Genomic DNA, 23,771 nt, shown 5'->3' with positions numbered 1-23,771 from the left:
AGGAGGCAGATGGCAAAAAGAATGGGATACCTTCTAAGTGAAACAACTGTGTATGAATGACGTACTGAAATAATACTTTGTAAAACTTACAAGTAGGGGAATATTTGGATTTCCTGTCGTCTAGCCAACACTGGGGTTTAGTATCACTTCTGTTCCTTTGTGCTCATTTTCAAGAAGGGGTTTATTCTCCTCTTTCTCCCCATCCTGTGAGACACTTTCTCACAACTACACCAGAACACTCACTACCTTGTCCTCTTCCTAAATATACTTTGTGCTGCAATGCCCCACTTACTTTATATAAAGCTCACCTCAGGTTGTTTTCTGCTTGGAAGTGTTGACATTTGGGATTCTGTTTTTTTCCTGCTCAACATTTGAAATGTTTCAGAATAATTTTTTTTTCAAGTTGTAAAAAAAGAGAATTCCTACACCTGCTAATATTAGTGCTGAACACAGAGCTGTAGTAATTTAGACGGTTTTAGAACTTCTTGCATGTATTTCTGTGCCGAGTAACACCAAAGGCAGAGGTGGGGTACCAAAGGAGTACAGATGTACTCATTGGCTTTTGATGGATACTGCTATTCAGAAAGAGGGACTGCATGTTACTGAAGTCAGTAGAGGTAGCAGCCTCTGGATGGTGGCCAAGGGATGATGAGAGGAAGAAGGAACTAATGTTCTAATAACAGCATTGCATCAATGCAGTTGGTGTTATCTCCTTTTAACCAATGAAGAAGTTGATGTGAAATAAGTTGTCAGTGCCTCAAAGTGCCACAGTAACTGAGCCAGACTGTGACATAAGCCTCATGCTCGTGTCTGTTTTGTAGCTGGTGGTAAGGCTAGGTTTGGTCTGACATGGATTTTTGGCAAAAGAAGCTGTTATTTTGCACCTGGTTCCATTTTGTGAAGGGTGAGTTTGTCTGGTCCTGTTCTCTGGTCCTTTTCTGTTTGGTGGTACCACTTCATGGCAGCGATTACCAGGAGCCTTTCCTGCTTTTCTTGAAAGGCTTCCAGGCTGTGTTGGGCCATGAGTAAATTGGTTTCACCCTGTGTTTTTGTGCAGAATTGAGCATCACTGGTAGATATTCTGAGACAAAGCTGAAGACAGTATATTTCTCATGTACATTTGAAGGATTCCATAAAAAATAGGCTTGGGGGGGCAGTTATATTCTGGTCCATTGTCAGGTTTGCTTGGTGTTCTCACTTGGTCCTGACAAAATTAAATTCACGGTAGTGATGTTATTCCTTTCCCTCATACTGAGCTGTGACCTGTATGTTCTTTGAAGTACAGGAGCATTTTTCACTTTCCTTCAAGCACCTTTCTTGATAACGCTCTTATGTGGCCTGATCTTCTATCCATTTGATCTTCTATCCATTCATTTATCACTGTATCTGGTCCTTAGCAATTAAAATAGAGATTGGGCAATATGCATATTTCATTGGAATTTTGTTTCTCACTTTAAACCGTACTTATCATAAGTTCATCTGTAGCAAATTAAGAAATTGCTATTTTTGTCGTGTAGTTTCTAAAACCTTTAATTGGAAAAGCCTCACTTTTTTTTTTTCCAAGTGAAGTGCAAATGCCTTCAAGCTAATTGCCATTACACTCATTTCATCTAGTTTTAAGACCTGCTGAGAGATACTTGAGAGACTGCAGGATTTTGAGTACCACGCATTGGAAGCGACTGATCCATTTTGGAGAGTGAACATGCGGAAGTGCAGATGTCACAGCAATGATGAACATATCATTAAACATTATATAGATCTGCCATAAACACTCTGAGTACCGTCTCAGGGGGTGTATTTATTTTAGTACACAATTGAATAGATACTGGGTAGATCAGGGGGTTAAAGTCAGAGTTCTGATGTGAACTGTCTCACCAAAATTAGTAATACTAGATTGTGTACACTCTGAAGAACAGGTAACATTTCTAAAGTATAAGAAATAAATTAACATTGTATCTTACTGAATAAAAAGTACATAGCCATGGCCCAGAACTAAAATAAAAACTAAATGCCTATCTGTTCTGAATCATGAGACACTCTGGAATGTCAACTGAGAAGTTAAGTATTCTCTCCATATGCAATACTTCTGTGCCCTGTCCCCAAACCTAGAGTTTTTAAAAATGCCTAGGCTAGACAAAATCCAAACCCCAAACAAATACAGTTTTGAGGACAGATCTGGAAGCAAGATTTAGCAATGTAAATAATTCCTGTGGATTTTAAGAGGGAGACCTGAGTTTTTCCCTTTTCTTTTGGACATGGAAATTGTCTTCAAGTTACAAGTTAGGAGGAAAGACCGTCTTGTTTTGGCAAGACACCTTCAATGATTTTGTGCATTTTCACATTTAATGTAGATCATAGCCTAGTACTGTCTGGGAAATATTGTATCTGTTCTTTACCTTTCCATAACTGAATTAAAGATAAATACACTTACTTATCCTGTACCAAGTGGTACAGCAGTATTGGTGGTATTTGACAGGAAAATAAGCCAGTGTTTTCAGTTTCTTTTTTCTTCTTAGCCCTCCCTCCATGTTTCTTAATAAAGGTACCTGTTCAGTTTTGTCATATCATATATGGGGTTTCTTTTATGCTTTTGTATCCAAACTAAAAAGGCTGCATTTTGGGAGCTGAAGAGCTGCAAGCAGGTCAGAGAGGAGCAAGGTAATGTAACATGTCCGGGTACGTGAAAAGCAGTATGTAGGAATGATTGAAATCCATCTTTTGTCTTTGATACATAAATTATCCGAAAGTGGATTTGAATAGAAACTTCAGATTTCACAGTGAAAGGGATACAGTGCCTTTGTCACATCATTACCTAGCAACATAACACTGAAGTTACACTTTGAATTCATTTTTATGTTAAAATGCAGAATTGTTATGCTTCCTTTGCAGGATAAATACGTAACCAAACAGACATCTCTTTCTCAGTCAGTACATTAAAAATATCCTCTGTACAGTGTACTTTGGGGAAAAGAGAAGTTGAAGTTAAAGCAGCATGTGGAAGTGCTGAAATGAAAAATCCATGAGTAGACTGAATAGAATTTTCTTTCTTGGACTCAAAGCTGACCATAGAAAGCACTACTGTTTATTACTGAAGAAGGAATCTTTTATATTACTTGTTTGTGCATTTCTTGATTGGGCTTTTCAGTGTATTTGTGAAGATGATTCTGTCATGTTTCAATGTACTCTTTTAGCAAACCCTTAGCTCCAGGAGGGGAGTATGTACTTGGGGCATTTTTAGGAATTTGCCTAAATCATAATCTTTCCTGTAAGTCTTGCAAGATTAAAAAAAAAGGAAAAAAGAAATGTGTATATGTTGCATGATAATTTGATCCAGGGCTACTTTATAGGCCTTAACTTACTAGATACTCATAAGTAGCATTTTGTGAAGTAGGTAACTGGATATTGATCTTATTTTATTAAATAGAGGAAGGTGGTAGCCTGAAAGACAAAACCAGCATAAGAGCAAAAAATCTTGCTCTAAAACTCTTAGCAAATTAGTGAAAAAAAGTCGTATATTATGAATCTCAGGCAGAGAAAAAAAACCCAAACTTGTAGTCTTCTTTTGTCCGAAGTTGTCAGTAGTCCAGCAGGAGCAAAATATATATTATTATTATCCCCAGAACACAGATACATATATATATATATATATATAGTTGCTCGATAGGGAAAATCTGAATAAACTGTATGTAAATTATTAGAGCACACTTGCAGGTATGGGAATTAAAACTACTTGTGTTGGTGTCTGCTTTTCATTTGAGGGGTGAACATAATGGAATCAAACCTCCAGTGTGTGATCTGTAGTTAGCAGGATTCTAACCTGTTTAGCAAGACCTTGGTCAATTTTTAGTTTCTTGTCTCAACTATTCTGCCTTAGCTATGTGACACATTCATGGAAACTTTGCTGGCTCTGGCCATGGAAAGTAAGAGGATGACATTAATGTCTCTGTAAGCCACAGATTCTCTGTTGAGGCCACTTCAACCACTTGGAATGCTTTCCATGCTCAAAAGTCACTACACTGTGGGAAATTGGTGGGAGATTGTAGCCCAGGGTGCTGAGATCTCATGATTTCTTGGACGTCAAGATTAAGACCCTTTCAGGCAATGCTTTTTATCATAGAAGGAGGAGCATCTTGATTTTTCCTTCACTTTGAAGAGCAATTAAGTAGCATATGTGTAGTGTATGCAGTTTTCCTGAGATACTGCTGATTTTTGTAGACAGAAAGCACAAAAAATCTTGTCATTTTATGTCTGTAATAATGTATTCTCTGAAGTGTGGGAGGACACACTGCTGAGAAGGTCAGTTGTGATTCATTATAGAGACATGGAAACATCTTTGCATCACGTTTTTGGCTTGCATCTTTTCAGATACTCTTAGTTGCCACTTCTCAAGTAAGCAGCTAAATTAGTAGCTCAGCTGTAAGTACTGGTAAAATCCCTCTGAAAACAGTTTTGCTGCAAAGTTAGGGCATATTTTAAAATTTTAGTGATTTTCCAATGTTTCTTCTTTGGTGCTAAGAGGGAACAAGAAATTCACATCTTCATTCATACACATTGGGAAAAAGCTTAATCCTTCAGCAGTAAATATTAAATGCTTCCTTCAAGTTTCCCAGCAACTTTTAAGCCCTTCTTGTATTGCACCCAAAGTACCTTCTCCAAGCAGAGAAAGTCAATACTAAAGATTTCATAACTATATAAATGATTTAACAGGGAGATTTTCTGGGAAATACTTGAAGATTCATGGCACTGCACCACCCAATTACAAAATCTCTCCAAGCTGAAAACACTGCAACCTCTAAAAGGACCACAGAAGGCTTGGTTGCCCGCCTATGCTCACCTACAACCAAGCAGTGGGTTAGAAGAGAAGAACCCAGATCCATTAGCAATCCTCAGAAACCTCTGTACTCCTGGCTTAGTACCCCTAATGACTTAGATACTGTATATGGAAACTGATTGCAAAATCTATACTGTGGATCAAAGCTCCTTAAGAGCTTCATGCCCATCCTTGTACGGAAGCATAATTGTCAGTGCTCCCAGCTCCTGTCCTGAGAGTCTAAATTAGGAACAAGCCTCTGGGCTGCTGCTGGGCCTGCAGTAACTTCTCAGGCTTTGTCCTCCCTCTGTAACCACCTGACCTGAGCTGCCCCCAGAATACAAATCCACTGTACCGTGCTGTCAAAACAAATTACTAAATACCAAGCGGCACCACAGAGGAGACAGAACCCAGGATCTTAGCAAAAGGAAAAGGTTGCTCTCTCATGCTTGCTGAGGAATTAAGGCAACCTAAATGCTTTGGTGGGAAGGAAACATTTGCCCTTCACCAAATGCTGCCCTGAGACTTGATCCAGAAAGTAATCAGGTCTCCCTTGAGGTGATGGAGTGAGATGTAAGGAGGTTCTGCCCACGTTTCTAAGGAGTGCACTCAACACACTGCAGAATGTGGAGGCATTGGGGAAGGGACTCTGAGGACAGGATTTTCTGTTTACATTATTTGTGGAGGGAGCTGGGTACACGTACAAACCAGGGAGGAAATCTGCACTGGGAGTGAGCACTTGCTGCCCTGTTTCTCCTGTGGTATATGCTGAAGCATGTAGGCAATGCACAGTGCTTAATGAATATGGATCTGCTGGACAAGGTCACCCAGAGCCTCCGTCTGCACCAGTAATGGCACTAGGAGCCACCCTGGGCATCCTTTTTTTGGGTACTTCCCAGACCATGATAGCAGGTGTGAGCAGGGCCCTGGCAGCTCCAGTGTCACCAGGAGTCTGCTCCCAGGCAGCAGATTCCATACCTGCTTCTGTTGACTGCTCAGTGCTCTGTGATGGAGCTGCCGTGCTGGGGGGGATTTGATCTCATGGGTAAACTGGCTTTGTAAGAGCACTGTGCCTGGGTGCCTTTGGGAGAAGTGGGTGAGAAGATGGGACAGGGCACTAAGACTGCTGTTGGACTAATAAAAGAATAACTCGTTGCTAAATCTGGGCTGATAATCCCTAGGGAACTAATACTGCCTCCAGTGACTGACATGATTTCTTTTTTGCTTTTCATCTGTGAATATCTATCTCTCTCCCCTCCCACATACTACTTGTGCCATCATTTCTGTACAGCCCACTCTGCTGCTTTCCTATGGGGGTGCGTGCTGGATCTGAATACATTAGTACTTAATGAGATACATATTTAAAACTTACCAGTTAGCTTATATCCCAGCGTTCTTCTAAGAGAATACACTTCAAATGTTTACAAATCAGAAGTAAGTTAATTTGAAATACCACTAAGTTAAGGTGATTCTACTTACTTGAGGCAATATCTCTGTATAGCTCATCAGAATTAAGCAAAATGTGGATGTGGACATTTCAGTAGAGAGACAGAGAGAATAATAAAGAAATCTCCTTTCCATTTGTAAAGATACTAATTATCTTCATGGTTAAGAGGGAAATCAGTTTTCCAATAAAAAATACAGATGAGGAAATTTCCTTAATCAGACAGTACACAAGGCCTCCTTAGAACAGTCCAGACTAATACAGACTTGAATGTTATGTGCCTATAAATAATAAAACAATATTTTTTGAAGAATCTAAGGCTGCCATACTCAGAAGGGCTGTGATTTCCCCATAGCTTACCTCTTAGCTTTTGAACTCAGTGCCTCTTTCAAAAGTTGGTGGAGAGACAGAGGTCTCAAAACCATATTTCACTTTGACATATTTCTTGAAAATTGGTGGGGCAATAAGGTAAGAAGTCAGCAGTACTGGGGAGGAAGTTTGTAATGTGGGCATGAAACACAAAATTGTAGGGAAAAAACTACAGTAGTCCTACTTTTGATAACATTTGTTTATTTTCATTTACAGTAAACTTATGCAAGCTGATACCAAAATATATCAGAAGTCCATGCTTTGTTGTTCTGTTAATGGTGACTTGCAATTTACTGTATGCTTTGCCATCATTTTGAGGCGACTTTGTTGTTTTGTTTTATTTAGAAGTGACCTTATTTACTTATCTGTGCAATTTGGAGGAACAATTCAAGCACTGTTCTTTGGTCCGTTGCATGAGTTTTGTGCCACAATTTTACTGAAAACTATAATATGTGTTATAAAGACAAGTTGAATATATTTGAAATATATTCTGGCATGCCAGATAAAATGAGGGGAGAATAGAGGGCTTTTTGAGCTTGGAGTGGAAGCCTGCTGTTTTTGTAATGGGACAATTTGGAAACATTCATAAAGCGGCCTCCACACTGGAAATAGACTTTGGATAGAGTAGAAGCTGATGATAAATTGTGATAAATTATGGAAATTATTTGACTGGGGGGGGAGGAGTTGAGGGAGAGGAAGAACTGGTAGCTGCACATCTTCTAGGGCAGATTATAACCTCCTACCCAGGTGCTAAACCCCTTTCCCATTTTGTGCAGCTGAGAACAGTAGTGTCTTTTTTGTAAATGAGTTCTTCTACAATGGAGACTGCTGGCTGAGAGTCTGAATTCAGAACATAGGAGGAAGAACAAAGGCACAAAGCCTGTTTAATTAGGATAAAAGATACTCACCCCTGCCAAATCCTCCAATCCCAGTTTAGCAGAGCATAGGGTTTGTTAGGGCTGAAAGGTCTGACTTGCTGACTTAGGTAAACGCGGTGCTTGGCAGATGAAGTCATGCATAATTAATTGTTCTTTGTTGCATTCTTTCCAATGTAATGACTTGTAGCACTCACACTTAAAATAATTGATATTTGCTGTGTGCTGGAGCTTCAGGACAGCCAATTAAGGCGGTGAAGGTGGGAACTGCACAGCATCTCTGACATCTGGTTGTTACCAACATGTGGGATATAACTTTTTTATTTCTTTGCTTGTTTCTAGTGTCTGAAACAGTACATGGAGCTGGCAATTCAAGAAGGTTGTGGTTCCCCTATCACATGTCCAGACATGGTGTGCTTGAATCATGGGACACTACAAGAAGCAGAGGTATGTAGATTTCTATATTTCTCATACTTCTTTCTTCCTCTCTCTTTCTCTCTCTTTTTTTTTAACATATATCCCCTGAATTTCTTTATCTGCACAATAGTAAGTATAATAATACACTTTTCTCTCCCTTTAATTACCTTTAATGAGCTTTTGGCAAGAGGCCTGACTGACAAGAAGAGATAGAAACAAACAGATGTTTTTCAAGGGTTTTGCTCCTTTTCCCTCCCTCTGTGCCCTGGGGGAGAAGTTCCCTTGGCATCTGGACAGCTTCTGAATTACCCATGCAGGTGACTTAACCAGAATACCCTGTATCCCAGAATTGCTGAGCCTCCATTAGACTGTCAGTTCAGTCAAATTTGATTCGACTGCAAACACTGAAATTCTTGCATTTTTCTTGAGAGCAAGAACTCAGATTTGATGGTATGCAAGGCCAGAGCTTCCTTGTGTTTGTTGATCTTGGGCTGCAACAACCAATTGGCAATCCAATATAATTGTGCAGGGCTGTATAATTATGTGGAAAGAAAGGTACCTTCACAACACCAGGTAGGTCTTAAGAGATATGGAAGGTGTCTCTTGGGATACACCCAAGGGATGCTTGCTTGTCTGCCTTGTGGGGCAGGAATGTCTCTGCTGGACCTGAGACAAGTAGGACAAAACAAACAAACAAACAAAACTAAAAAAAAAAAAAAAACAGGAAAAATAAGATGGCCAAAGGATTTTGATTGGTTTTGTGCATTCTCTCAGCGTTTGTTTGCAGGAATAAAATCAAGGAGAATTAGATCTCCATCCCTGAGCTGAAGAAGAGAAGTTTGTCTTCTGGATTCTCTTGAGCCCTGTACATACAGATGCCATAACTGTGTCGGAAGTACATAATCCTACTTAAATGCCATCATTAACAGTGTGATTCCTTATACCAAAAATCACTTTTTCTCCAGTAAAAAGTCTGGATTTGCTCTCCAGCATAAATTTGAAATGCTCTGCTTAGTTGAGTCAGGGCATGGGACTTTCATCTATGTTTGTTATGGTGTGCAGGCATATGGTAGAGCCTTTTTTTTGGCCAAATCCAGCTATTGTGAAAAGTAACCAGCTGTTTTCCTTCCTCCTCTTTCTGCAAAGATACAGAGAGGATATAGCAATGTTCTTCAACCCATTGCACCATATTGGAGGCATCTAGCCTTTACTGAAAATGTATTTTTAAAGGAAAATTACCAAATGACAGGAAGAATTCTGCTCTGTTCAACCAGGGTTAAAATGCTGTAGGAATTAAGAAAGATCTATTTCCCCTTAGTAAGGGACACTCCAGGGGCATGCATTAATGGACCACTGGCCTAATCCTTGGGTACTTTTTGGGCTGACAGCAGAAAGACTAAACAGCCCAAATGTGCATTAGTGTCCCATGTATGTCTGAATGTTCTGACACTCCCTTTTGGTGATGTGCTTGAAACACAAGCCTTCTGCTTGAATGACAAACAAATCCCCAACCTGGTTAAATTACGGCTTATGTATTTTACCCAATACCTATTTATTTAAGGAAAAAAACCTGCCCAGAAAAAACAGTAATGACTGAAAGAATAGATTGGCTTCATTCACAGTCTAAAAGAACAGTATGTAAACTACAGATTTATGTATGAACACTCTCTATTCATTTTTTTTCCTCTATAAATAAAGACAGTTCTTTGTAAAAATGTTTCTTTAAAAAGCAGAACCTTATCAGATGATATAGACTGTGCTTAACTAGGGCTACTGTTTGGCATGGAAGTGTTACTTAGATTTACAGTTTACTCGTGCTGTAAAAGTATGAGGCTTCTCACCTCTGGGGGGTTTGGATGTTTTGTCTCTGGCTTCTGGCAGGACACGGTTCTTCACCAGGACCGTGCATGTTGCCTGTACTGTGGGGAAAACAAAAATAAAAATGTCCTTTGGAAAAGATGTACTTTTCATGTCATGTTCGTGTTCACTTCACACAGACATGCTGTGACTGCTGTTCGTCAGGTATTGTTACAGTTTGGAGAAAAAATAGCAGTTCACACTGTGTCATGGACATGATACTAAATTGGTTCCTATACTTTGGGTTAAATGCATCTCATTATGTTAGCTAAAGCAGTTGTTTTGTTTGCTTTTTAAAATGCCTTTTGCCAGAGCCTGCACAAGGGAGATAAAGGTGAATTTAGGTAAAATTTGAAGTGAAGGAAAGCCGCTTCGCTGACTTCAGCGCATTTTGGATTGAGCTTTCTTCAATAAGGAAACTGAACAATTAATAACAAAGCTTATAAGTATATATAACACAGTATAGCTATGAAAGTTCCTCTTCTTTGCTCATGGTCCTTATTCAAGGTGTGTAACATTTCTTCAGTGCTTTCCAGTGACCTGTTTATCTTTAGATAAACCAGAATTAAGTCCTGTTTATTTCCTCAGTAGAATTCTGAAGAGTTTGTCTAGTTTTGTACTAAATTATGAGAGCCTTTTCAAAGCTCTTGCCTTGCTTCTGATTCATGTTCTTCTTCTGTTGCTTTGTGGGATAGAGGGAGGCAAAAACTCTGGTTAACAATTTAAACATAAAATATAATTTCTTCTTGTATGTCTCATGAAGAAATGAGCAAGTGTGAATAGTAAGAATGTGTTTCTCTAAAACAGTTGAATATTTCATCAGTGCTTGGGGAGTAAACTGCTTATTCATAGAGTATAGGAGATGTTGGGAACTAAGGCTTTACTTTCTGAGATCTCTCTGGACCTCAGAAAGAAATGTTTCAGGATTTTTTGTTCTTAAAATACATAAAGTGAAAAGTAATTTGAACTAGAAAATTGTACTTTTCAGTACTCTGAAAATATGTTTCCAGTAACCCCTCTGGCTTGGGTTTATTTTTCCTCCAACAAAATCAAGTTGAAACTGGTATACTTCCCAGTAGGTTTTTTTTTTGTTTGTTTGTTTTAACAAATATTGTGTTCAAACAGAAGGAACTGTTGCACTGAAGTGCTTGAAATCAAGTACAATCCTAGGTCGTATCTTGACCTGTTACATCTAGATAGCATCTGCTTGTAGTATAGATGCCTTTCAGCAGAAATAAATGAGGGGTGGTTGTGCTAAGGCAATGGTTTTGACTACAGACTCTCTTTCAAATAGCTGGTTACACAAAACAAGGGAAGTTCCAAAGCAGTCTTGTTAAACAAAATGTTTGCCCTTTCAAACTCTAATGGTACAATAAACAAAGATTATTTGGATTCCTTCCTGGAAACAGAAGGTAGAAGGAACATCTAATGTTAATGCAGTTGTCTTTAAACATGCAGACTTCTGCCTAGAATATTCTTGTCTCTCTTGGGAACTTGCTCCATTGATTTCATTGGAGGAGTTAATATCCCTAATCTAAATAAGGGGTAATTTATCATGGTTTGAAATGGTTTTGCTTGGTGCAAATCCAGTCACCAGTGTAATCTATGATTCAGGATAAATATCCAGTGCATACAAGGATTTCTAATGCAATAAATACTCACTTGGATAATATCTAGGGCATTGTGCTTTACAGTTTCTGATTTTTGTATTGTTCTGAGGTTTATAACATTGATGCAGTGATCCACGTGCACATAATCTCATTTGGATTAAAACTGTGCAGCAGTCAGTGTAAAGGAGGTAGTGATTTGGGCTGTCAGGTTTGTCAAGAATTCCCCCTTTGCATGCAGTGGAGATTCTGCTTGTTGTCCCTCTGTCTGTGTAAATCCGTGATCCACACCAGTGCTAACCTGACAGAGGAAAGGGCTGTCAGCACTTTGTAAAGTGATGCTGAAACAGGACAGTAACCCAGATCTTAGAATTCTTAATTGCATTGTGTTCCATACATAGCCGAACACAAAATCCCACTGGGACTTGGTTTAAAATATCAGCTTTATTTTTAATTTCAAAATTGGTTTACGTTTTGCTGCAGAAGAGATTGAATTGGTAAAATGAGAAGGAATGTGAAGAAATGCTGCAGGGTGACCTATCTCTTTGAGGGTCAGAATAAAAATTTTTGTTCTTCTTATTTACTTATTTTTATATAAAACCTAGAGGAGCAAGTGAGAGAGCCTTAATTTTGTTTTTATGTGTCATTAAATAAGAGAAGAGCTGTTTAATGGAGAGCCTGAATAATTTAGTATTTCATTATGACTCTAGTGAGCGTGATAGCTTGACAAAGAAAGTTGTGGGTGTAATTTCTAACAATATAGAGATTAAGGTCCCATACCCCTTTCAAAAGCAAACCAGAGCCCCTGTTGAAACCATTTTTACACTGCTTGCAAAACAAGACAGTGCTTCTGTAAGTGGGGCTTTGGCAGAGGTGGGCAATGCCACCCTTTGCAAACTTCTTCACCAGTGCAGGATCTGTCCTTGCTGCCTGTCTGCTGAAGTGAGAAAGGAAGAAGCTTTTGTCCTGCTGAATTTTCCTCCCTTGGCATTATCAAGGTTTGATTCATATGGGTGTGAAAGGAAGTAAGATCTATTCAATTTGCTTGATTTCCTCTTTGCATCTCCCTTGAAAGTTGGAGAATAGGTGGAGTAGTGATTTTCCCTTTCCACTGTGGTAGCCAGTGTTTAAAAACAGGGGAGTTGTTCTTCCTTTGGGTCCTGGTTACTGCACTGCCTGGAAAAGTTTGCTGCTGTGTAGACTGAACCAAATTATTTTGAACCCTTTCAATTTCCTTTCTTTGCTCTTTTTCATGTAGTAGCAGGAACTCTGGTTATTGTGACACATTTCATGACTTGATCTTTTTGAATGCTTGACAAGGGTCCAGCTGGAGCCCTTTGTGGTAGTAAGCCTTCAAAATTTTGCTTTTGTTCCATGGATGCTTTTACTTCAGGTGAATGCCGCTGTTCTTAGCAATAGCTCTTGTGTGTTCTTGTGCTCTACAGCAAGTGTTTTAATTGCAAATACTGCTTACAGGGTATGGGAAATCAGAAAACTAATTTCAACTCCTAACAGCCTGACAAGTCTCAGATCAAGATATTTTCAGGAGAGGAGAGCTCTTACCTGTTTTTTTTTTTTTCTTTGTTTGTTTGTTTGGGAGTGTTTTGTTTGTTTTTTTAATTAAAACCCTCAATATTAAAAAAAAAAAAAAAGTTTTCCAAACTCTTGCATTTCTTCCTACATTTGATAACCTCATAGGCTAGAATAAGAAATGCCTGCTTCCTGGTCTGCTCTTGGTCTTTCTCTTTTGGCTCTTTGCCATCTGCTGGGTTGCTGGTTTGCTGCCTCCCCACATTTCCATGCCCTGACCAGCCCAGAGACATTGTGCAGGAGAGGAGGTGTGTGGGATGGAGAGACACCCAGGTGGGGCTTGAGTTGCCTAGAAATGAACATTTAGACTGATGCCAAATAGGAGGAGATAAGCACCTAATCCCCTTATTGTATTTATGACTGTCCTTGATTAGGTGTAAATGAGATTAAAAGTTCACTGAGGAAAGGATTTGCTGTTTTTTGGGGTTTTTTTTATGGGGACGTGGTAGTCATGTTTGTTTGTTTCGTTGTTTTTTTTCCCAATTAAGTGTGCACATACAGCTTTCACGTGGCGCTGAATTCAGGCAGCAGGAATTTGTGCATTGTTTTCCTCATGCCTAAAGACACTAAATCCATGAGAGACTTTGGCTGAGCACCTCTCAGACTGACTTGTGTGTGGGTGCCATCAGGACCTGGTCTTTCCAAGCCTGTGGGAGTCAGTTGCATGGGTGGTGGGTTGCGTGTGTTCAACGCCCAGAGCTGCACACAGGGAGGGAGAAGCTGAGCTGTGAAGAGGATACGTAGGAAAAAGACTGGAGCTGAGTGAAGACAGTGGGGAAAGCTGGCATGGCAAGCTCAAGTTTTCCCCAGGAGAATTGGAAGCTTTCAGCACTGCCTCTGCTTCCTATTGAAAACTGCATTAAGATGCATAACTCCACTCCCACTGTAATCAAAAAGGCTGATTTTTAATACATGGGAAATTCTGGGCTCAACAGAACTGCTCTTGAAAAAGCTGTTTGTTAGAAGTAAAAGCAAGCACAGAAGGACCCCAGCCAACTAAACAATTCACTGAAGTGGCTCTTAACAGCATTGAGACTCACTGTTTTAATTTAGTTGTAATGAAGGAAAATTTAAAGAAGTTGCCAGTGCTCACCCAGCTAGAGAAATGCAGATGACTCTTTTCATTTTCCAAACTATTAATATGCGAAGCTGCCCTGGGGAGGAGTGGGCAAAACTGAAATGATGTGTCATTGCTGAAATTGCTAAACTTCACTCTTTTTACCCATTTGATTTAGTTTTTCTGTGTTTTCCAGGAGGGTTTCAGCTGAGTTCTGATGAACAGGTGAAGAGTTTCCCAGAAAAAATCTCTGTGTCTTACAGTCATATTAATCTTAAATATTAATTAATTACAGACATATGAATCTTTAGATTATTAAATCTTGACATAATTTGGATTCATTTTTTCATTTTTGTATTACTCTGGCCTAAGTTAAATAAATGATCCAAGCATCTGCTACAAAATACAATTGTGTGCAATCAAGTCCAATTCATTTGAGATAATAATAAAGCAATTTTGTATTTTATAATACAAATTTATTTCCTTTTTTCCATATGTGAAAGAAAATGTATTCACAGCATGATGTTGACTATATATTGTATTTTTGTCATTATATTTCTTCTCATGAGTGCTATACCCCACAACCAAGGAGGACAGCAAAGGCCAGTGTCCATTTCCCTGAGCGTAAATTTTGCTCTTTACAATAATCCAAAGAACTGTGGTTGGATACTGGATGTGAGATTTGAAAGCCTGTAATTTTGAAGCTGTCAGTTCTACACTGTCTCACAGTATTTCAAATGATCACGTCTCAGGTCTTACATTACTCTAGGTTTATTTTCAGTAAAAGAGAAAAATATTTATAGTGCTGGTACAATATTACAAATGGATCAGATAAAGAGAATGATCCCACATTCTGAATCTGACAAACACCAGGCTCCTGAAGTGCTTGTGAAGTTTCTTTTAAACCCCTCCATACGCTGTGTGCAGGTTTTCTTATTAGTTTTAAATAGGGCACTTGGTCTTCTTAGGTAGACTGTTAATTGGAGATTAGAGCATTTAGCCTTTTAGGCTGTTACTTTAATTATGGTAATGTGTAAAATGTATCAGCAAAGCCTGTTTGTCTATGCCAGCTAAATTTGTTAACTTCAGTCAGGTTCCCAATAGGCTGCTCTGTGTCTAAGGCAAATTCCAGCACCAATGGCATTAGCTGTTCTTGGCCCAAACCCCATGAAATGAATAAAAAATGGAAACCAGACTGGCTTTCAGTTGCTGAGGGCTGTGACCCCTGCCATTAACACTGGGAGACATGAATGAAGAATCATTCATTTGAGCTGTATTCTTGTGCATGAACAGCATGCTGCAGTCTCCAGGGCTGGCAACATGTCACCTTTTGTTACACTAAAACCAACATGAAATAAAACTGGGAAGCCTGAAGTAAATATGGAATCCACAGAGAAGATTTTTGTGTGCGTGGTAAGAAAGACATGGGCTGAACTACTGGGCTGTGTGGCTGAAATAGGGGAGGTTAAGAAATAGATTTTTAAGTTTTGGAGAAGTCAGGGAACATGGTGCTGAAAGCAAGCAGGAACAAAAAGGTGAATTTGAGAGCCAGCTCAGGAAAGCAGGTATGTAGAACATAGTGCTTATTGACTTTTTAAAGTTCGTATTTCTAATGCTTATTTTGTGTATCTCTCATTTCAGATTGCCTGTTTGGTTCCTGTTGACCAGTTTGAGTTATACAAGAGGTTGAAGTTTGAACGAGGTGCGAACCTTTTTGTTTCTGTTACCTGCTCTTTTGTCGGTGGAGGCAGCACTGTCACAAATGGCGGCGGCAGAGCCTGTTGTGTGAGTTAAGGAAGAGACAGAGAAGATGTCTTTGAAATAGTTTAAGAGCATTCACTAGGTCTGACTGTGCTCCACAGACAAATTTGAAGTCCTGTGTTTTGCAGAATCAAAAAAGCAGCATCTTAATGAGCTATCAGACTTTTACTCAGGCTTGTGGGCAGCAGTCTCAGATTGTGTGCCTGGGGCTCCATTGTTCTTCCGATGGCACGTTCGTCATGGCTTCTTGAGGTGGTTGTTCTGGTAGAACTTGTCAAGGTGCTAGAGGCTGCTGCAGGCCAGGGCAAACAGTCCTTGTACACATCCATAGGGATCTTCAGAGCTTCTGGGGGACACATATTCTGAAATGCAACGTGAATTTTTGCAAGCGTCCCCGCAAAATAGCTTTGCTTATGTAGAAGTCTCATGTGTGTTCATCTAGTAGAGTTTTTCTTCCCGAGGAATAGTAGGTCCCCTCATTCCTGAGGAAGGTCTACTTTGTAAAGAAGTTTGAAACTGAAGGTCTCACTGAGGCCAAGCTTTCCAATACCCAGAGGTAAGTAACCTTTCTGCATCAAGAGGTGGTTCCTTGCCAAGGCTGAAGAAGAAACTCATTGGTCAGAAAGATGACATCCCATTCCTGGTTTCAAAGACTGTCACCAGCTTGAAGGTTTCAGCTGGAAGATGCAGTGTTTTTCAAAGAACTCGGTGCATGATAGCATGCAGAGTGGTGTGTCTGAGACTCTGCCACACTCTTCCTGTTCTCAAACTTTCCTTGAAAGACTGTATTTATATTCTTGCTATGCATGCCTGCTTAGATGCAGTGGGTTGTGTAAGACAATGCAGAGGTCTATAAAAATTAGGCAAAGTAATGCACTTGGCAAGTTGGTTGGGTAGAAGAATATATAGGTTTTTACAGACTCTCATCTGACATGAGTTCTTGTGAATGACCACAAAGTACAAAAGCTGCAAAAAAAAAAAAAAAATCCCAAACCTTGCTTTAATTTTTTATTTCTTTCTCCTGTTTTACCACCTTCTTATTTATTCTTAATTCCCTTACGAGGTCTCTCTAGTTCATAAGCTAATCAGTGGCTTGTCTACAGTTCTAGGCAATGGAAATCAGAGCTTGTTAAATCACCATATTAAAGGGTTAGGAAAAAGAGAGTTTCTTGCAATACATTAATCTGATTTATGTAAAACATTTTTTAACTGAAGACTCTGAAACTATTGGTTTCCTGGTATCTCCTCCTCTATAACTAGCCAAAGCTGAACTCATGATCTTTTGTCCAACTCACTGTACATGTTCTTTTTTTATACTGCCTCCCACACAGAGAAGCCTGAAACTTGTCTATTTTTTAAATCCTCCTTTCCTTTTCTTTTCTTGCCTGAGTTTGAAAAATCATCTTCCACCTCTGCTATCTCTCTTCATTATGATTCTAGGATCTGTCCTTGCTCCATTAGGATAAAACTGGTGTCCAAGAAGCAGACTTAGACATAGCCCTTTTGCCTTGCCTTTTGGCTCCAGCAATAAATCCAGCTTACTGATGTCTGGGAACAATGATTCCTGCTAGCTAAAGCTCTGATCTGGACACCCAGCCCTAATCCCAGCCCTAGCCGAGACCTTTTGCCTGTCCTGGATTTAGCGCTGTCCCCAAAGCTAACCTTTGTGAACTTGTCAGTAGGACTTGGCTTATTAGCTCCTGCTGGCCTGGAGCTCCATTCTCAGATCTGAGCCTGACCTGGCAAATCCTGGCTGCCCTGATCTGACACTCTTTTTCTGAAACTAGAAGTAAAGCTCACCGATGGCATCTGCTGGGGATGAATTCTGACTCAGAATCTGACCAGAGACTCCTTCCTGATCTTCAAATAATTGGTAGAGCTCTTCCAGACATTTTCCATTGTGAGATGGAAATTTTGAAAATTTGAATTTGGAAAATTTGGGACAACCCAAGTAGGACTTATACATCCAACAGCTATTTCCCCATTCCCCATCTGTGCTAGCTGTGTTAATAGAATATATTTCTTCTCAATTTCATTGCTTTCTTTTTTTAATGGGCCAATAATATTGTGTGAAAACATAATGAGAAGTAATTGGTGTAGCATGGTGTATCTGTAGACAATAATTAAATTTAATAATAGATGCACTGACAATATGCTATTCTCTTGTGCATTTTGCGTTTGTAGAATGCAAATGTATTTTTAAAAACAAGATTTTTTTTGCATATCTGTAACTTCTCTGCATCCAGTCAGGTCCAAGCCACAGAGATTCTGTGAAGCATATTTATTAGAAGAAACAAGAATTGCTGTATGTCTGCTTAGGGTGGGGTTGATGTAGTCAACAGAAGAAATAGAGGAATGATAAGTGGTTAGGGCACATGCATTATGTTTGTTTCTGTGACAATGACTCTGTAGGCTGAGGGGTAGATGAAGAGAATCTCCATTTTATGCCTGACTCAAAAGTAGTCCATTATAAATGGAGATTTCTGTGAAATACAGCCTTAGTCTTATCCTTTCATTGAGTACCTGTTCTGAGCCAGAAATTATTTTCTTCAGGGTGCTGCATTCCCCCTGTCTGCCACCCACATCTCACCTGCTTGCTTGCATGTTTTATGAAAACTGGTCAGATCCCTGTCTGTAACTGGCACTGTTTGGGAAGGCTTTCCTCCCAAGAATGGAGGGAGTTGTGTCTGAACTGGCTGCAGGGATGCAGGGGAAAGACTCAGGAAAGAAATGGCCCTAACTGAGAGATGGAGCAACTTGCCAGAGCAGGATGATAGCCTCTTTCCTTTTTTTTTGGCTGTGCCCTTCTAGTTTTTTCTGGTTTCGCTTTTACTCCATGGTAAACCAAACAGTGTGAGACAGCATGGATTGCAAAACACCATCTGTAGTTTCTTTGTAAAATGGAGGAAGTGGGAGAGGAGGGAGTTTCATCTCATGCATTACATCTTGCTGCAACAAAGTAGTAAAAAACAGGTTTACAACCCAGCTCCCCTCCTCCCAGTGATGTCAAAACTGGACATTTTGTCTTTCATCCAAAAACAGGATAGGGGAATTTAGGTTTCCAAAGCTGAATTTTCAACAGAAAACAACCAGAACCTATTATGTGAAGGATTAAATGTAATAGCAAGTACTAGGCCATAGTCTTACCCAGTCAGGGTTTCTCCTAAGAGACACCAAAGGAACTTAGAGAAATAAAGATTTCTCAGTCAGGACATTGCTTTTTAAACGTATGTAAATATGAAAAGTTACTTGTTTGGCCGTGGCTCTCTTCTCCCTACAAATGAAGCTGAGAATTAATTTATTTTTGCTTTCATTCAGTAGAAAGCAAAGTGTTTGTTTGTTTTGGGAGGCAAAGAAAGCAGTTACAAGGCAGTAAGAGAAAGAAATGCAAGTAGATCCACGAAAGGCTGAAGGTAGATGGTACAGGTGTTTTGCTGTCACTGCCTAAATTATAAGTGACAACCTTTGCATGGATATAGAAATTCTCTACATCTGTTGGAGCACTCTGACACAGACTCAGAAATTACCTGAAGTCAGAGCACTGTGTACCTGTGTGTTCTGCAGCCAGCAGAGAAGGTGAATATCCATGTGTGCTTTTAGCAAAATTTGCCAGAGAAAGTATGTATGAGGTGCTGATGCGGCATTTTGTTTCAAGTGGGACAACAAATTTTATCTGCTGGAGGTACCTTGTAATGTCTTTTGCCACCTCACAGTCAGGATTTCCTCTGACTTAGCAGACATCCCCTCCACCTATTTATTTTCAGTGGTGGTACCAGAGAGCTCCCAGGGAAAGAGGAGGGACAAGTTAGCTCCTGCAGGCATGACAGCCTTTTTCTGGGGAGGCTCTGCAGGGTGTGAGTGTTGAGCTGCATCTCATGGAGTTGAGTAGCAAATGAGCAACAGTGAATGTGTCCCAGCTGGGTTTTTGTTGCAAATTCCTTGAATAAAGATTGGGAAGTGAGAGGGAGGATCAACATTTATCATTCTCTGCAGTGTGGTGATGACTGTAACTCCATGTCTACACCCTGAATCTTGACCTTTGTAATAATCTGATACCAGGCAAATAGTAATGATATGATACAGTGAGTATTAACTGCAGTTTATAGATAGAGGAGAGTAAACAAGGCATGGAAAGTGTCTTGACATTAGTTTAATTACAGTCCTGCTGTTTATGTGGAAGTTACAGCATGACTTGCACTTGTGGAAGACATGGAGTGGCCTAGTGTTACAAAAGACAAATGCTTCTCAGCAGGCAGCAGTTAGGTTCATATTTTGAACCTCTCTGTGAAAAGGCAAGGAACACATTCTGTGTAGTGTATTTCTATTGTTGCAATGCTTTCAGTGCAACTGCTTAGCAGAGCACAAATTCAGACCTGCCTAAAGAAGAAAAGGCTCAAATGCCCATGGGCATGGGTGCGGAGCATTTGGGTCCCACACCCTTGTGCAGAATTGGGTGTTGTATACCTAGACACATGTCACTGGACAAAGAAGGGGACTGTATAGAGTTTTATTTCTCTCTCTGTTGCATTTCAGAAGTCCACTTGGACCCCCAGAGAACATGGTGTCCTACGGCTGACTGCCAAACAGTGTGCCACATCACACCGAGCGAGTCAGGAGCACCTGTACCAGTGGAGTGCCCTGCCTGCCACCTGACCTTCTGCTCCTCTTGCAAGGAGCCCTGGCAAGGGCAGCACCTGTGCCAGGAAAGCCAGACTACTCCGGTACCAACTGAGCAGGGGTAAGATGGAATCCGTGATGGCCATGCAGTCTTTTGGTTCTTTTCATCACAGGGTCTCACATGAGGTTCATGGAGCAGCTTCCTTCTAGGTTCACAGCTTCAGCTCAGAGACTGTCCTGGTGTTTCCCAAATACAATTCCTGTCTAAATACTATTTTAAATGCTCAATTTTATTTTTTAATACTTAATATTATTTGTGTACTTGTCAAGCTTGCAACTAACACTTCTGAAAGATGAAGCCCTCCAGAACTTTAAATCTTCCTAAAGTCTTTGTTCACATGCTAGAATTTTGACCTGTACCCTTACAAAAAAATATCCAATATACCAATATTGCGGGATCCAAATTTTGCTTATACTGCGATTAAGAAATCACCCCTGCTTAATATTTATATAATTCTCTGCATAGAAAAACCTTAACTCCTACACAGAGTGTAAATTTCACTTGGTGTGAGAAGCCTGATGTGTGCTCATTTTCTTTAACTGCAAATAGCCTACAGATCAGGTTGTAAAAGTCATTAATCTGTAGAAGGGAGACTTTTGTGTTTAAATTATGTAATGTCTTGGCTATCCATCTTTGTTTTCAGAATCAGGTTATGTTGAGTCGTGTTCAAAGTTTTCTATCATTTTTTTTCAAGAAATGAAAGACTTAAAACCTAGAGCATTCTGCTTGTTAGAGATTCCATTGAATAGGAATTGCCAAAAAAGCTCTTGCTATGATTTTTCTTCCCTTGGTGTAATCTCTGGCTATGTTGGAGTTTAAGCCTATTTTATTCAGACAAGGACAATGTTATGAGTTGCATAATCCAGTCCTGTTATATTAATTGTGCGAGGTCTCTGTAACAAAGTCCTGAGTTTTAATGCTATAGGTGATTAATTGTGGGTGTAGTGAGTGTTGGTTTTATATAGCATAAAGGAGCAAGGCAAGGGATTTTCACTTTTATGTGTTATTAAATAGTCTTACACCTAGTAGTGAGTATGCTTCAATGTATTGTACTGAATATGAGAAGCTTCACACACTGGGTGCGTTAGGACAACAACATTAGATACTCTGAAAAACAAGCACCACACACATCAGGCAGTGGACCTGAATACCAACAGTTATGTTCACATCTCACTTTAATGTTTCCTTGCTTTTCTAGATTCCTTATTGGAGCAGAGACAGAGGCACCAATTAAGCAGTGCCCAGTCTGTCGTATTTATATTGAGCGAAACGAGGGCTGTGCTCAGATGATGTGCAAGAACTGCAAGCACACGTTTTGCTGGTATTGTCTACAGAACTTGGATGTAAGTGCTGCAGAAAAAAAACATCAGGATAAAGAATAATGGGGTTAGGGTTAGTCTGAGGCCCTGCACAAGCTCTTTGTTAGTTCATAGCTGTCCTAGTGAGCTTCTTGGCTCAATTCAGCTTCTCACTCAATTTCTTTCTTCTATCACCCAGTGCTTTTAATTATATCAATATAGTTTTTATATCTTCCATAAAGGGTTATATACATATCTGTAGGTCCCATGTTAGTTCTTTGAGGGAAATGGGACTAACACGTTGCTTTCCGGAGGTTTGTTCCAGCAATACCTTGCTCGGATTCCCTCTTCTAGTAGCTAAAACCAGTTTGGTTGAGAGTGAAGGAAATAAATGTCTTCCACCTGTTTTAACAGCAAACGACACAGCCTGTCTAAAAGATGGTGTGGTACTGGGTGAAGGGTATTGTTCCTGGTGTGGTGGCTTAAGGGCTCCCTGCTAGGGAGGACTAGGTCTCCTTTACTAGTCATATCTCTAGTGCTGTGGTTGCTGAAGAGAATGATTGGTTATTAGGCTTGAGGGTAAAAATGTTGGACCATCAACATGGATTGTGAAGTGCGTGTTGCTAGTTCTCAAAAGTTGCAAACCAGTCTCAACTTGTGTGGACTTCGAGTATCCTAGCAGCATGAAGAGTCCTGGAAGTAATGCACTTGTATATATGGCAGCCTGCCCTTTTGGCACAGTCATCAGTAACAACTGTGGGAGTGTGAAAAGGACATTACCAGCACTTGAAATAAAATATTATGTGCTGCGTGGCTTTTCTTGTCTTCTTTTTTGTACTCCACAGCCAGCAAGCAATGAGACTTCCTCAGTCTTCATCCTTTACTCAGGACGCTAAACAGGTTCCCCTTAGTGTTATGTCCCCTTTCTGTGTGGGTGAATGTGCTTTTTCAACATGAGTCTTAGGGCTTGCCTGAGAGTACATGCAGTACACGGTGATTGCTTAACACTGTGCTGAACCAGAAGAGTGTCACATTCTTGCAGACTCCACAGACATGCCCTTACCGAGTTTTTTGTCAGTTCAAAGGGAGAAAGAGAGAAGGAAACTGTAGTTGTGTGATTCAAATGTAGTTTTTCTAAATGTGTGGGGCTTACAGGAGCTACAGGCATAGATGAAGGTAATACCTGCAAAGCCAGAGAGCAGAGCTGAAAAATGAAAGGGGAAGCCAGCATCAGGTTACAGCATAGTGGTTTAGGGAGGGTAAGGCAGTGCATGAGTCACCTTCTGAAGAAAAGAATGGGTAGTTTAATAAGCATTAATAGTGAAAGAGGAATGAAACAGGGTTTTTGTACTTTTTATATTTTCCTGTTAAGTCTAAGAAGAAAATTACTGTGAGTAGGTACAGCAGGAGAACAGAAGGTAGAATACTTCAGGAAGATGTTCCCTCACATTGCTAGTTTTCAGAAATGCCTGTTGTTTTCAGTTCTCTTTTATCATCAGCAAATTATTGTGCATCACCAAGTTATTGTGCAATCAGTGAAACTCATGTGCTTATGCTTTTTAAAAGTGGAGGAGGAAAGATGCTGTATGATAACTCAGGTGCCAAACATATGCCAGTTTCTGAAACTGCGAGAAGTTACTCTGGGTAATTATTTGGAAGACAGGTGAACTTGTCTGCTGGCAGCTGGCAATTTCGAAGCAGTGCCAGGAAGGTTGTGTTTCCACTCTGGTCTTGAACCTCTCCCTGCAGTTCTGTAACCTGCTCTTACAGCTTCTTCTTTTGTTTTTCAGAATGATATTTTCTTACGACATTACGACAGAGGCCCTTGCAGAAACAAGCTGGGCCACTCACGGGCTTCAGTAATGTGGAACAGAACACAGGTGTGTTCCTAGCCAGCTGGGCAGAGCTCTCATGCATGCATGAAGCAAAGAGATTTTACCCTTCAGAGAAGAACCAAGATGATTATTTTCATATTTTCATCTTTTTTTTTTTTTTTTGGTGACCTACG

General features: G+C 39.9%; 1 protein-coding gene across 1 annotated transcript in view; it reads left to right on the top strand.

Annotated features, from left to right (window-relative positions):
- RNF144B (ring finger protein 144B) overlaps positions 1-23,771 on the top strand; it is a 29,131-nt gene that overhangs the window by 5,142 nt on the left and 218 nt on the right. The window contains exons 2-6 of the mRNA XM_062498756.1: positions 7,841-7,945; positions 15,668-15,728; positions 20,321-20,525; positions 21,664-21,808; positions 23,554-23,643. Coding sequence (XP_062354740.1) covers positions 7,841-7,945; positions 15,668-15,728; positions 20,321-20,525; positions 21,664-21,808; positions 23,554-23,643 — 606 coding nt within the window. The remainder of the gene's footprint in view (positions 1-7,840; positions 7,946-15,667; positions 15,729-20,320; positions 20,526-21,663; positions 21,809-23,553; positions 23,644-23,771) is intronic.

The sequence above is a fragment of the Cinclus cinclus genome, chromosome 1 (genome assembly GCF_963662255.1).
Source record: "Cinclus cinclus chromosome 1, bCinCin1.1, whole genome shotgun sequence".
Classification (NCBI taxonomy): Eukaryota; Metazoa; Chordata; class Aves; order Passeriformes; family Cinclidae; genus Cinclus; species Cinclus cinclus.
This window is presented reverse-complemented; position numbering and strand designations above follow the sequence as displayed.